Source organism: Poeciliopsis prolifica, unplaced genomic scaffold (assembly GCF_027474105.1).
Source record: "Poeciliopsis prolifica strain line A6 unplaced genomic scaffold, Auburn_PproV2 SCAFFOLD012, whole genome shotgun sequence".
In the NCBI taxonomy this organism is placed as follows: domain Eukaryota; kingdom Metazoa; phylum Chordata; class Actinopteri; order Cyprinodontiformes; family Poeciliidae; genus Poeciliopsis; species Poeciliopsis prolifica.
Genome location: NW_026562387.1, coordinates 8,558,334 through 8,571,821, shown reverse-complemented (window position 1 = coordinate 8,571,821; position 13,488 = coordinate 8,558,334). Strand labels below are relative to the sequence as shown.

At 38.3% G+C, this 13,488-nt stretch overlaps 1 protein-coding gene across 4 annotated transcripts in view; it reads right to left on the bottom strand.

Moving 5' to 3' along the window:
* Window positions 1–13,488, bottom strand: part of mtrr (5-methyltetrahydrofolate-homocysteine methyltransferase reductase) — a 33,312-nt gene that overhangs the window by 9,669 nt on the left and 10,155 nt on the right. For all 4 annotated transcript variants that reach the window (XM_055037522.1, XM_055037524.1, XM_055037523.1 and 1 more), the window contains 4 exons: window positions 11,494–11,536; window positions 9,064–9,232; window positions 8,540–8,658; window positions 1,277–1,369 (listed from right to left, as the gene is read on the bottom strand). In XM_055037522.1, coding sequence (XP_054893497.1) covers window positions 1,277–1,369; window positions 8,540–8,658; window positions 9,064–9,232; window positions 11,494–11,536 — 424 coding nt within the window. The remainder of the gene's footprint in view (window positions 1–1,276; window positions 1,370–8,539; window positions 8,659–9,063; window positions 9,233–11,493; window positions 11,537–13,488) is intronic.

Genomic DNA, 13,488 nt, shown 5'->3' with positions numbered 1-13,488 from the left:
ATCAATTAAAGCAAGAACTTTCCCATCAATGAACAAAAGAGCTTGTGATTTACTCCAGCTTCTTTAAATCTCAAACGGTTAGTAAATACTAAATCACTTCAAGAGTGGCTTTCAACAACCGCAGTACAAGCTATAAAGAACGCTGACACCCAACATTAGTTACTCGGTTACACATGCAGAAGACGTGCAGCGCACATTAGCATTCTTTTGGAGTGGGCCTTGTGTCCAGATGACAAATTAGAGCCCGATGCAGTCTCCACTTTTACGTTCTGTTTGGTCTCCCGCAGCATCAGGGGAAATCTTTCTATTTGCCGCCACCCTCTACTTGCTAACTTTATCTATGGCTGTAGTGGTGCTGAGAAGGGATTGTGGCTTTAGTTGGCTTTTTTTTTGTTACATAAATAACTTAAAAGATAAAAGTGAACTTAAAACAAAAGTTGTAAAAATCAAAACAAAGCAAAACAATTTCAGTTTCAGAACATGAAATGTCTTACTTTTGCTTTACATAAAAACAGAAAGGACATGTGTATTCCATTTCCTTGTCTTATGTCCACAAGCTTCACTGTATTTTGTTAAGATTTTATGTTATAGGCCAAAAAAATGTGGAATTATTGCCATTATTGTGAATGGGAAATATAAGGATATATTTGTGTTCAAATAAAATTTTACAATTGCAAACCATAAAAGAGTTGCATGAATATATATTCTTCCCATTGGACTTCATCCACCATCTATTGCTGCAGTTATAGAATCAAAACTTTTTTGGGGAAAGATCTCTTTCAGCTTGTTCATTTTACAAACTTCAGTTCTGGTGTTTCTTCTGTGCAAAATAGTTTCATTGTCCTTAGAAGGTGAAGCTCTACCAAATTCTCAGGTCTTCTAAAGCCTCTAAAAGATTTTCCTATGCAATGCTTCTGATTTTAGTTTGTCTTTCCACCAATTTTGGCCAGTTTCTCTTCCCTTGTCAGTGTGTGACAGTGAGTTCAGGGTGATGTGAAGTGTCACATTTTCAATACAAACGACACCAAGGTAAAAGAAAAATACATTTGGTTTTATATTACCAGAGCAGTTTCTTCTGTGGTGCTGTGTCGCTCTATTTAGCTTTACCTTCATTCAACTATGGTTATTAAACCGTAATCAAATTCATCCTTATACATCTAAGTAAAACCTTCAGGATAATTGAGGTGGAAGAAACTGATTTCAAACAGCAGATGCATGTATGTGACCAGACAGAGAAGCCAACTAACACAGAATATGTTGGGTATATTCAGCTTACCTGAACAGGTAGTCTTTGTCCCTGTAGCGACAACCAAAGAACAGCCAGGTCTCACCAAACTTGGCCTCTGGGTTTTCCTTCCTCTCCTCCTCTCTGAAAGTCAAACACCGGATGTTAGCAGTCAATCAATACGAGCAGGCAACCAGGACAGATGGAAGAGAGTGAGTCCTTCCTCGCAATAGAGGTTAAAGAAGAGGAGCGACACAATTACTGGAGTGACAGCAAAATGAGAGCCACAATTGCTTCAAATGAGGAAATGAGCATGTGTGTAGAAGCAAGGACATTATGCTGCACTTGTGACCACATTTCATCCAACCACAATAAATGTCTTTCAGAATGAAAACAGGGCATCGTCAGTGTGTGTTTTTGTCCACCTGTCCCCAAAAAGTGTTTCCTTTGGAGTTTGGCAAACCTCCCGCATTCCCCTGTAGACCACACAGTGCCACAAAGCAGCTATGAAGATGTGGTTATCTGTGCCACACACCTGCTGCTGTGGTGACAGCTCTCTCCCAGATAACAGCTAACCCCAAATCTTTCATGATGCGATTAGTTGGCTGAAAGTCCACACAACTTATCTTTGTTCGCTACCCTTTTTGTGGATAGCTGAAATGACCATCTATGGAGATCGGCTGAGCCCGTCTTCCCTCCCTGCTGCATCCCTTTTTGCCTTATATCCATTTGGTGGCAAACACAAAGTGAACCGATTCTGCTTCTCCTCTTTTTGACACAAAGAAATCCGATTACTTTAAGTAGTCATGATTTGCATTGTATTTCTTTCAACTAAATAAATAAATAAGCATTAGATATTATGCTAACTTTAAATCCCATCCTTTTTAATGGTTGAGTTGGTACAATCCAGCACACCCCGGCTCACAATGGGATGTATTTATTTGAACATTTTAAAGCCAAGGATGGGAAAGGCAAAATGAACTGAATATGAATCAGTTTTCCAGTGTTAAAAACATGCTGCATCTCTATCATGGACCAATATTGTAAACAAAAACTAGAAAATTATTGACGGGATTGCAGGAGGAGGCTACTTGGATCCTGCAAAATCAGCAGCAGAGACATGCAAACTGTATCCCAGGGAGATTTTCAAGCAAATTTTGAGAGTAAACTCTTTAAATGGAGTTGTCAATCAGCAATGTACGCAGTAAAATTGATCAGTCAGATCATATGTTCTTCATAAAGTGTACATGTTCGACTGCATCTATTTTGATTCATTCACCAAAACGTTGCTCTTTTATTTATGTATGCATGTATTTATGCTGACAAATGACAAACTGATTGAAGTGAAAATGATAACAGTTCAGTGGTATGTAGTTATATGCAGCAAATCCGAGTAAATATAAACTGTATATCTTGAGGGCACACTGAACAACAGATATGATTTTCTGTCTACGACCAGGTTTAGATGAACAATAATTCCAAAAAATTTTTTTAGAAAAATGAACAGATGAATCAATTGCAAGTCAAGGCCAGACACTAATTAGCTTGAAGGAAGAAAGCAAATCGATACAAAACTGTGATTGTGAATACTGCAGTGAAAGTTTTCTCCTGTTAATTAAATACAAAGTGAACTGGTAAATTAGAAATCATTGTCTGAACTATATGTTGTTGCACGAGGCTCTGCAGCAAAGCTGTGTGGCTGATTTGATTGGGACGCTGAGATCCTATCCATTAGCATCCTGGACGAGATTCTTCTGATCTGCCAACGGCCTCAAGTAAACTCATTTTAGTGGGCTCGTCACTCTCTCTCCCCATCCTCTCGCCGCCCAGCCCTAAAGGGATCAATACCAATATGAAAAACCTGGGTTCCATTCTGAGTAGACCACACCGGCGCCTTTCCCTGAATACAAATCACATCACATCACATACCCGCGCTATAACAGCCTGCAATACGATCCCGAGGGGAAAGGCGGCATCCACGGAGAACTCCATTTGGGGCTTAAATCAGCACCATTCAGATGATCAGCGGGGGGAGGGTGGAACTGCGAAGGAAGCTGAGGTTAAGACTTGGTAAACATCAGAATCATTTCATATCTTTCATCTTTATCTTTGCAGCTCCATGAGGGTAGATCTGAGTGGCGGTGTTCATTTAAAAAACAAACAAACCCCAAATACATCAGCTCAGAGAAAGTACACAGCACAATTACTCCAATACACAGTCAGCCTTTTTTTTTTATAAAGCAAAATGACTGTTCAGAATGATTAATGGAAGATAAATATCTGCTCATACAAACTGTCGTACTAAATTTGTGAGAGATGTCTGCTGGCAGGCACAACCAGCATTACTCTTGTCTGATGTTTTGTCTTTCAAACGATGGGGTTTTTAAACCCCATCGCTATTAAGATAAAAGCTTAATTCTTGCTTACAAGACTTTTGTTTGGTTGTTTTTGCTCATAGCAAAGTAGAATAAGAAAAATAATGACCATAATTATAATAAAAATAACAAAAACAGCAATCTATACAAGATGACTGCGAGTGGGGGGCGGGAACATCATTATAATTTCCCGGTACACCTCAAGTGAGCCTCTGACCTTTGGAGACTCTTCTCTCACTTGTTACCAGCGCTCTTAACTTGTACAAAGTACTTTTGAAAACGGCCATTGATTAACAGTGGGGGCGGGAAAATAAAGAAGAGGCAACAAGATCGAAGCGTTCCTGTGTTGTTTTGTTGCCAAACAGAACCTGCCTCGTGCCTGCAGGCTAGATACAGCGCCCCGCTGACAAACTGGTGACTGTTATCGCCTATCGGAGAGCGGCTGGCAAGGCTTTGTTTGGAAAGCTCGGGTTAGATGCTGCGACAATACCGCGCCATGACAAGTTTATATAATCCTCCAGGACGATCTGGAGCTAGCAGGCACGGAGGATAAGAGAGACGGCAGAGGAGGAGAAGGAAAGGACAGTTGAGCTGATGAATCGATTTTGCAGGGTTTTTGTTGTAGAAGCAAAGAGCTTCTTGAGAGAAAAAAGAAAAAAAGAAAGATCAATAAAGGAAATTTAATGAAATAAAAACTGAAGTTTCTTGGAAGAATTTGATGAAGGACTGTGCATTGTATTATGAAACAAATCCCTCTACAGGCAATTGATGCCTGAGCACCCTGCTTTAATAAACGGCCTACACGTGTATTTTTGTCTAATATTACAAAGAGCAGTAGCTGCCCCCCAGGGAATAACACATAAATAAGACTTGAAAACCGCAGAGAGCTGTGCTTCTTTCTGGTTTGAGCCTCTCAGTAGGTATGGTCCGTTCAGCACAGAAACGTGCGCCTTCTACATTTTCTTCTGCATCCCAGCGGCTTGAGCACCACCTTACCCCAGATGACCAGTCATCCATTCTGAGTCTTCCTGCCATAGACAATCCGTCAAACCACCGCCGTGTCACCTCTCAGAGCAATCTCACACTGATGCAGACCTGCCACAACACAGCAGACGTCGCTGGGATTTAGAGACAATTGGAGCTGACTGGGGCGCAACCTCATTTACACAAAGCCACCCACGACTTAGACATGTCAGTCTGACTAAAGAAGAGCAGTGGGGGAAAAAAGGCTTACTCTGCTCTCTGACAAGTCACAGCAGCTGTGGTTAAATGCATGAACATCAGCTCAGATAGAGAGGCGTCCGTCAAACTGAAGCTACCTGACAGGTCCAGCTCATGCGGTTTTGAGCTACAGTGCTAGGCAAAAGTATTCATACCCAGTGGTTACAAACCAAACTAACACTGAATCTGTACACTTTCACTTGGCAGCGTCATTATGTGTGGATCCTTTTGTGCACCTCTTTACAGTTTAAAAAAGAACGGGTATAATTTTCTTTCAACTTCATAAAGGTTCCCACACACTTCATCCAAAACCGAATCTTCAACACACTGTCACACGGTCGCAGACTGTTTGTATTCGCATACACCTTTTGCACAGAGTTCAGTACCAGGGCTGAAATGTCAAGTTTGGCAGATAGATGCCTCTCTTTTGTTGTGGGTCTAAGTCAATGAGTATATTTTGGCACTTCAGATGAAGTACGTTGCTGCCTTCATGTGGACTATTTTGTGTTGGTCTATCCCAATGAAACATACTGAAGTTTATAACTTGCTAATAGTTAGGGAAATAAACAAGAGGTACACTTTTTGTCTTTGAGTAAACATCCATTTTAACATCTTGCAAAATTTGGCGTTTACCTTTAAATCAATGAGCTCCTCAACCTGAGCAAGTGTTGGTCAAACTAATTAATAAGTATATTTTGACAATTACATCAGCCAAGTAGGATGTAATTGCATCCTACTTGGCTGATGTAGGATGTAATTGCATCCTACTTGGCTGACGGTGAGTATTTTCACACCACATAGTCAGCAATTACAAGCAGTGATTTAAGCCATTAACACAGCCATCACCTTCTGGACTTTTTATTCTCGAATCAATAACACCCCATGTGCTGCTTTGAATCCTCGCTCTTTATTACAGGAGTCATAAACATGCCCATCTGAGTAGGACAGATTTACTCCTGCAGGAACGAGGACTGCATCCGGAATAATCCCCAACATAATCGCAGCCCTCGCTTCTACATTTACAACTTACATGATGTGGACTTTTATAAGCGCTGTGTTGTATCTCATCTAATTGTCTCTGCAGGTTACTTCAAAATATGCAAGATGATGTGCACTTAAAACTACTTCAACATGGTGAATATTCATAATGGGGAGCACATTTTATCAGGGATGAGTACATGTCACTGTCTGCAGCACTTTGACTTGACATGAACATTTTTACCAGCTTACTGCAAGTGTTAATTTTGTAGCTAACAACTGTGACAAGTTTCAAGTGCATTATGTATTGCTCTTGATGAGGACACTTTCAAAGTAGAGATCTGAAAAAAAGTGCATTATTTCACAGTGGAAGGCAAAGTTTAACCATCCCAATTATAATTTCTTTAACTATCAGCTGATAATTAGAAGGACTGCCCTCTAAATGGTCTACTGATGGGGAAAAAATGGAAAAGTCTTCTAAGCACTTCAAAGGTTCAATTATTTTGTTCATTTTATAATTGTAGGAGGAAGGATACTTAAGTTCTGAGATGGCTTTTAACATCATCATCTTTATGGGATTGTTAGAACTATGTCTTGTTCAAAGGTACTTTAAAAAAAACATTTTGTATCACTAGAACTTCTTAAATTACAATAAGCAGCAACTAGACAATTAAAACAGTGCATTTACCAGTAAATGGTTCTTTTTCCAAAATGTAATGATAATGCAACAAATGGCTTGATTGAATATTATTGTGAATTCATTGAGGAGTTTCTCTCACAAAAATTCTATACCATTGCTAAAATAGGTATTAAACATGTCAATGTTTCCAATATATCTATCGGCATGAAGTTCATATGACATGCTGGCATGAAACCTAAGTAATCTACACAAAGCAATCAAAATACAACAAATAAAGTTATAGGTGAAACTCTGGAATAACAAAGAGAACAAATATAATTTGAGCATGTGAAGGAAATAGTTGGTCCACAAAGCCAAGAGACCATCTGAAATGTGTCAGCATTTAGAAGCATCCATGCTGCGAGCACAAGCCAGTAACAGGTGGTTTAATATTAACTGATGGCCAATAAAAGAGTTTGTCATCACCAAGCCATTACACAGAGGGGTATCACTCGTAAAGACAAAGAGACCTGAGCAAAAAAGTGGTACTGTTCCAAAACATACTCATTGCAAATAAAACAGAGGCATTTCTAAACATCCAAATGTTCCAGTGAGTGGAACCGAAGCCATTATTCTGAAGTGGGAAAAATATAATTTCCCCATAAACCAGGTGCTTCTTGCAAGATTTATAACAGAAGGCCCAAATGAATAATCAAAAGACTTGTCCAGAACCCAACAAGCACTTACAGAGAGCTTCAGCAAGACATGCTGATGATAATGATGAAAAATAAAAACTGTAATCTTGACATTAGTGATTACAGAACAGAAGTGTGATATTTAGTACTGTCTATATTGAGATTATATGACTTTGTACACTATATGTATGTAGGATAAATAGGGAGGTTCAATGCAAGTTTTATGATTTTAGACTGTAAAGGAGCTAAAGATGGAAACTAGCTTAAGTTAATTTGGTGAAAAGCATCTTCTATTAATGTTTTTTTCACATTGTCAGTGTTTCAAATAAACTAAAACTAACCTGTATTTTTCCAAATGGGAAACGGATGTGAAGCATGTCCACTCATCGAACAACACATACATTGTATTACACATTGTATTACAAAATAATAAATAACTAAATTTTTGTTGCTACATGTGTGCATATGTGCAATAGTATTGGCAAGCATTCTTGTAACATTAAGTAAATAGAAATAACATTTATTATTCCAACAAATACAGGAGAAGCTTGGTCTGACATAACTACAGACAGTGAGAAAAAAGGTGTGTCTTTTTATTCAATGTATATGAACTTCTGGTTCCAACTGTTAATATAATTTTGACTAAATGTGGACAGTAGAGTATTTACAGTGTATTCAAACTTGTGAATCTGGTTCTTATTTTCAAATTTACTGAATATCAATGGCTGCATCATTATTCCATTCTGAAAAGAGAATGGTTCAAATCAACCACTTCATGGCCAAACTGAGCATCTGAAACCTTCTAACCGACTGCAAAAAGGGGAAAAAAAGTTTCAAGGAAAGTCTCTCTTATACATAGTGTTGTGAAGTAACACTAACAAAAATTTGATCATCACTGAAAAATCAACAACAGAAAAGATTTATTGCGATCTTAGTGAGTCACAGGTTGGTCAAATGTACCCAAGAACCCAGATATATTTGAAAACCAGAACTGACTGCCCACTGAAGCTAAGAAGTTTTACTCTTTGAGAAACTGTGTAGTTTAAATAAAATATTAACGAGGTGCCTCTGGTGTTTGTATTGTAAAAAAACATTTCATTAACCAAAAAATATATATTTAACAGGACGTTTATGGGAGAAGATTATATATAATCTGGGAAAAAGATGAGGGTGTCAAGAAAACTAAATATCGCAAAAAAATAATTAAATAAAAATGTGGAGAGTTCTGAAGAGTAATGAATGTAACTCCCTTGTTCTTTTATAGCAAGGTAAATCAGTGAAAGAAATCTTAAAGGAGAACTGATTTGGTTAGGTTGCCGGCAATCTTATTGTTGCAAAGTGACATTACAACTTCGATCAGTCAGTCCGGCACTCAACCTGTTCATGTATTGAGTCAGCCATCAAGCCAGACATCCATAGGTCATACCTTTGCTGAAGGAAGCCTATAAAAGGAGCCACTCCAGTTCCAGGTCCAATCATAATGAAGGGCAGCGAAGGGTCAGAGGGAGGTCGAAAGGAGCAGTTGGGTCTCAAACGCACATGAATCTGAGGTCAGAAAGCATTACAAATCATTTAAAATAATGAGCTTAATTACAACAGTGCTGTAAAGCCTCTTTGGGCCCAGCAATTCTAATAATTGATCTACTCATTATTCTAAAATGCTCTAATGAGAAAATGTGTGATTTAGCTGGAATCTATTGAGTCGGCAATTTCTTCTTTTTAATTAGGTGCACACAAGTGGTCCAAAGCGGATTGTTTCTGCCTGTCACCCCGAAGAGTTTCCAAAGCAGAACATGTGTATTAAATAGAGCTTAAATCCAAGCCGACATATTTCAGGAGGAAGGAAGCTTTGAACTTCAACAGGACTTGAGCACTTCATCAGCTGATGTGGGCACTTAAGAGATGATTTAGATGCAATTTCAGTTTTATTCTCTCCTGGAAAATGATTACCTTTGGCAGAGCCAGTCCAGCCTTCTCAGGGAAAACCAGGCCAGGTTTGACGAGGTCAAACAGCCAGCCGGTGCACAAGCCTCGACTGCCTGCGGGCCTTCCAGAACACGCTGGGAACTCAACCACATTGAAGACAAAATGCAGTTTTTCCGGATGCCTGAGAAGGGAACTGCAGAAATGAACCCAGAGAGGACAAGACAAGGAAACAGAGAGGAAATACAGTGAGTGATTGCATAAGGCATAAATATAGAAAACAATGGGCAAACAGAAAAAGAGACAGGAGAAAATAAGGTGAAATACAGAGAATGAAAGAGAATCTTCATGAACAGCCAGTAGTACAGTGTAACAATAAAAGGCTAATAAAAGTTGCCTGTTTATCTATAAATATGAAGTTTAAATCATAAAAATTTTGAAACTAATCAATATTTTTATTTATTTATTTAGCCTTTTTTTTAATCAAATGCAAAAATTGCCACATTGTACTAACTAAAAGTTATATTTAGAAATAAAATAACTAAGCATCCTGATTACAACAGGACTAGAAAAAATATTTAATACACAAGCAATATTTTGTAGAGTTTATTTTGGGCCACAAATCAATCAAATTCCATCAGCCATTTATTGACTCAAACTGAAATGTACCAGTCAATTTAAATTTACCACAAATGTTGGACAATTACATATAAATGCTCACTAAATATGTCCCATATATTTCTTACAGAGGGAATATGTGACAGCCTCACTATTTGTTTAAATATTGGAGGCTGTACGATTGGCATTTATTTTATCAGCAAGTCCTTAGCATCAGGATCAGTGGGCAGGATTTCCACTGCTCTGGTTAATTTCTATGAACAGAAGTTAACAAGAAGTGCAGGTTAACCAATCAGATGTTAAGAGTGTATCTAAGCAACTGCAGAGGCACATTATATTTCATACTATTGAATATTTTATTATATTTCATGGTGCAGTAAAGCAAATGAAACATGAAATAAACACTGAAAAATGTATGCATAATTTTAACATTCAATGACTTTTAATAAAACTGGAAATATGTTTCTTGAATTACTTAATGCAATAGTAAAAGCGCTTTTATTAATATTTATCAACCCATCTACCTACGTTCTATTTAATATCAAGATACAGTCCTGGGAGAAATATGCATACCCTTTTTTGAACTCTAGGTTTTAATGTATCCTGTATGTACCTTGGGTCTCGGGGTGCACGCTGTGTTGCTTTGAAAACTTGGAGTTTAAACTAAATAACTATTGTACCTAAGAAAAAGTAGATCATTCATACATTAAATCCCCATTTGCTTTATTTTTTTTTCCAGGGCTGTTTATTGGTATTTTCTATCAAAAACATAAATGTACAACCATTTACACATTTTCCCCAGAATTAGTTGGGCTACCCTATAGTCTTTGCAGCCTGGCACCAGCAAATGTGGACATAATCGTAAATGTTTCTGCTTGCCTGGCTTCAGTAAATGTGTCTCTACCGCCTCTGTGTTCTCATCCCTGCTGCTGGTTACAGCACTATGTGCTCCTCTCATCCTTCACTTTCCAGTTCCTGTGGGCCACTGGAGACCTCTATTGACCACAGCATCAATAATGCAAGTCTCTAATGTCTGTGCACCATCTGATAAACTACAGCCACCCTCTCTCCTGTCCACTCTCCGCCTCGCCACACAAACACACACGTACCCATGCATAAATACACAGCTAAAATGCGGGACTAATGAGAGCAGTTGGGAAGTTCTGACATTGCATTAGACGCTGCTGTTCCACACGAGCTTTAAAGCAAGCCTAATAGGCAGTAGCTTGAAAGGACAAGCAAATCAATGACGAGCTAAGTGAGGCTAAAAGAAGGAATGCTCGACCTATTTAAGCTAAGTACAACTGGCTAAAGGCTATGCAATATTTAAAATCCAATCAGTTGTGTAGGAAAAAAAAAAAGATCTCTACAAACACCAATCCATGGTAATCTGCAACAAGTATTGCTGTTTCTGCATGGCGCCATACATCTCCTGTATGAATGCTCCTACATTTCATAATGCATTTTATCACAATATAAACTCAAACTCCGAGCTTCAATATGGCCTAATAATAATAAATAAAATTGAAGATTTACCGACCAACTATAATCCACGGCAATATATAATAATGGGTTGAAGAGACCAAACAATTCAATTCTTTTACCTAAATTATCACAGCTGTTGCAGGGACCACTAATCTTCCCTGTTTGTGGAGCCTGAAAATACCCAGAAGAAATCAGGAAAAAAAAGTAATTCCCCACAATCCGTCAGAGCAAAATAAGACACACACTTATGGACATGTGTTATTCCAGATAAAAACTGAATGTCAGGGAACAACTGCATACAAACAGAACAAACTTGTTTTTTTTGTTGTTTTTTTTTTTTTTCTGTCAACTTACCTTGCTGCTGAATAAGGCCTGGGCTGCAGTTTTGGCAAAAGCTCTGAAAGGCAAGCAAAAATGTCAATCATCTTGTTGTCTTGCTAAGATCTTGTTACACCCATGACAGAGCAGAGGGGAGGAGGGAAAAAGAGATATGTGAAAGTCACTGTGGTCCACTGAGACATCCTGCCTATACCAATCTATCCTCAATAAACCCCCCTCCACCCAGGTTACGGTCTTGTTTCTGGGACACATTTCTATATTTATGAAATTACAAACTCAGGGTTATAGAATCCCAGGCGTCCAGATGTGGAGCCAGTAGGAAACAGATTGCTTATGCACAGCTTATTTCAATGCCAGGCATGAAGGTGCCCTTTTTAAGGTAATGCGCGTGACGAGGTGTCAGAGAAAATCAGGAAAAGTACGAGATATTTCTGACCCTGTAGCAACTGCGCAGCGTTTCCAAGCAGCGACCTGCGCTGCTCATTAGACACGCAAGAAGGCGGCAAGTTGAGAGTTATGTGATGCTCGCCTTTTAGTTGGATCTGCCTGATGGATGACGGGGGAATGGGTAAATTTGTTGCAAATGTAACCAGCTGAGGTTTTACAATAACACATTTTTCTGCTAAATTGCTCACAAAGACAAAACAGCTGCACTGAATTTGTTCCCCCGACTCTTTCTGGGTTCATCCGACGTCTGGAAGGCTCAAAATGCCCGAGAAGCAGCTCTGCAGTTTGAAATCCATTTGTCCCTTTGACTAAATATCTCTGCTTTCCAAAAACAGAGAAAGCAGAAGTTCGAGAAGCAAACTGAGTAGCGAAAGCAGTCAATATATCAGTGTTAACGATCCGCAAAAAGATTTTAGAGTTAGAGGACTTACAGTATCTGGCTTCAGTGAAAAAGAAAAAAAAACAGAAGAATTTCAAAGTAGCAGGAGATTTGTTGCCACATTTCTGTGGAAATGGCCTACAAAATGTAATAAAGCTCCAGCATAAACTGACATAAAAAAATATCTTATTTAAAATGCAACCAAACAAATGCTTGTGAAAACTCTATGCTGGTGGATCAAACACAGCAGAGACTGAAGCTTTCTTATTTTGGGACAGAAAAAAAAAATCCCTAATGCACAAAAAATAAGCTGTAATCAACAAAATGCACCAAGAACTCTGGCTGGTCTTGCCTCTTCTGTAATCAATGTGCTTGTAGCACTGGAGCAAATCAAAGTGAATCAGTTTTGAATAAAATGTTAAGAAATAATTAGGACTAAGCCCAAGCAAGATGGATTAAAAACATCAATGATGCTTTTCAAAGTTTTTACACCATCAAAACAAAAATACAGTTAACTATGTATAACATTTGGGGGAAAAAAATCATATTTTGTTTCATGTTTCATCCCAAAACTTGAAGGTGTTTGTGGGAATTTAATTGGAGATATCCACACATAGTGTGCAATTTTCAAGGAATATTTGAGATGTAAACTAATAAACACTGAACAGTGTGGGCTCTAACCAATTTATCAGTTAATTCTGAAAAAATAAAAAAAATAGAAAAACATACAAAAAAGGTTCTTCCCTGTATTTTCAGATGATGGCTTGTACAGTGTTTTAAACTTTGTCTGACTTAGATTTCCTTGATGCTGTGTGTTCACTGCAGCATGATGAACAGCTGTACATTGTAAATAAACTGCACAAACTTGAACTGAATTGATTTAAGAGTATCAGAGTAAATAGGATGGCAAATAAGTACAAACCGCACTTTATTTCGAGAAAAAAAACACCTGAAAACAAAATGTCCTTTTCCTTCCACTTCACAAAAGTTTCAAGGGTAATAAATAATTTTACTGCTCACTGTCAAAGTAACAGCAAAGCAAAGCTAGATGTTTTTGGACAATACTTCTGATCCAGTTCTTTCAGTCAGTGAAAGCTCACACCTCCCCATCAGAAGGTGTATCATGTACCTTAACACAATCCCATACACCTGCACAGCGCTCCAGTTGCTGCTTTTCTATCACT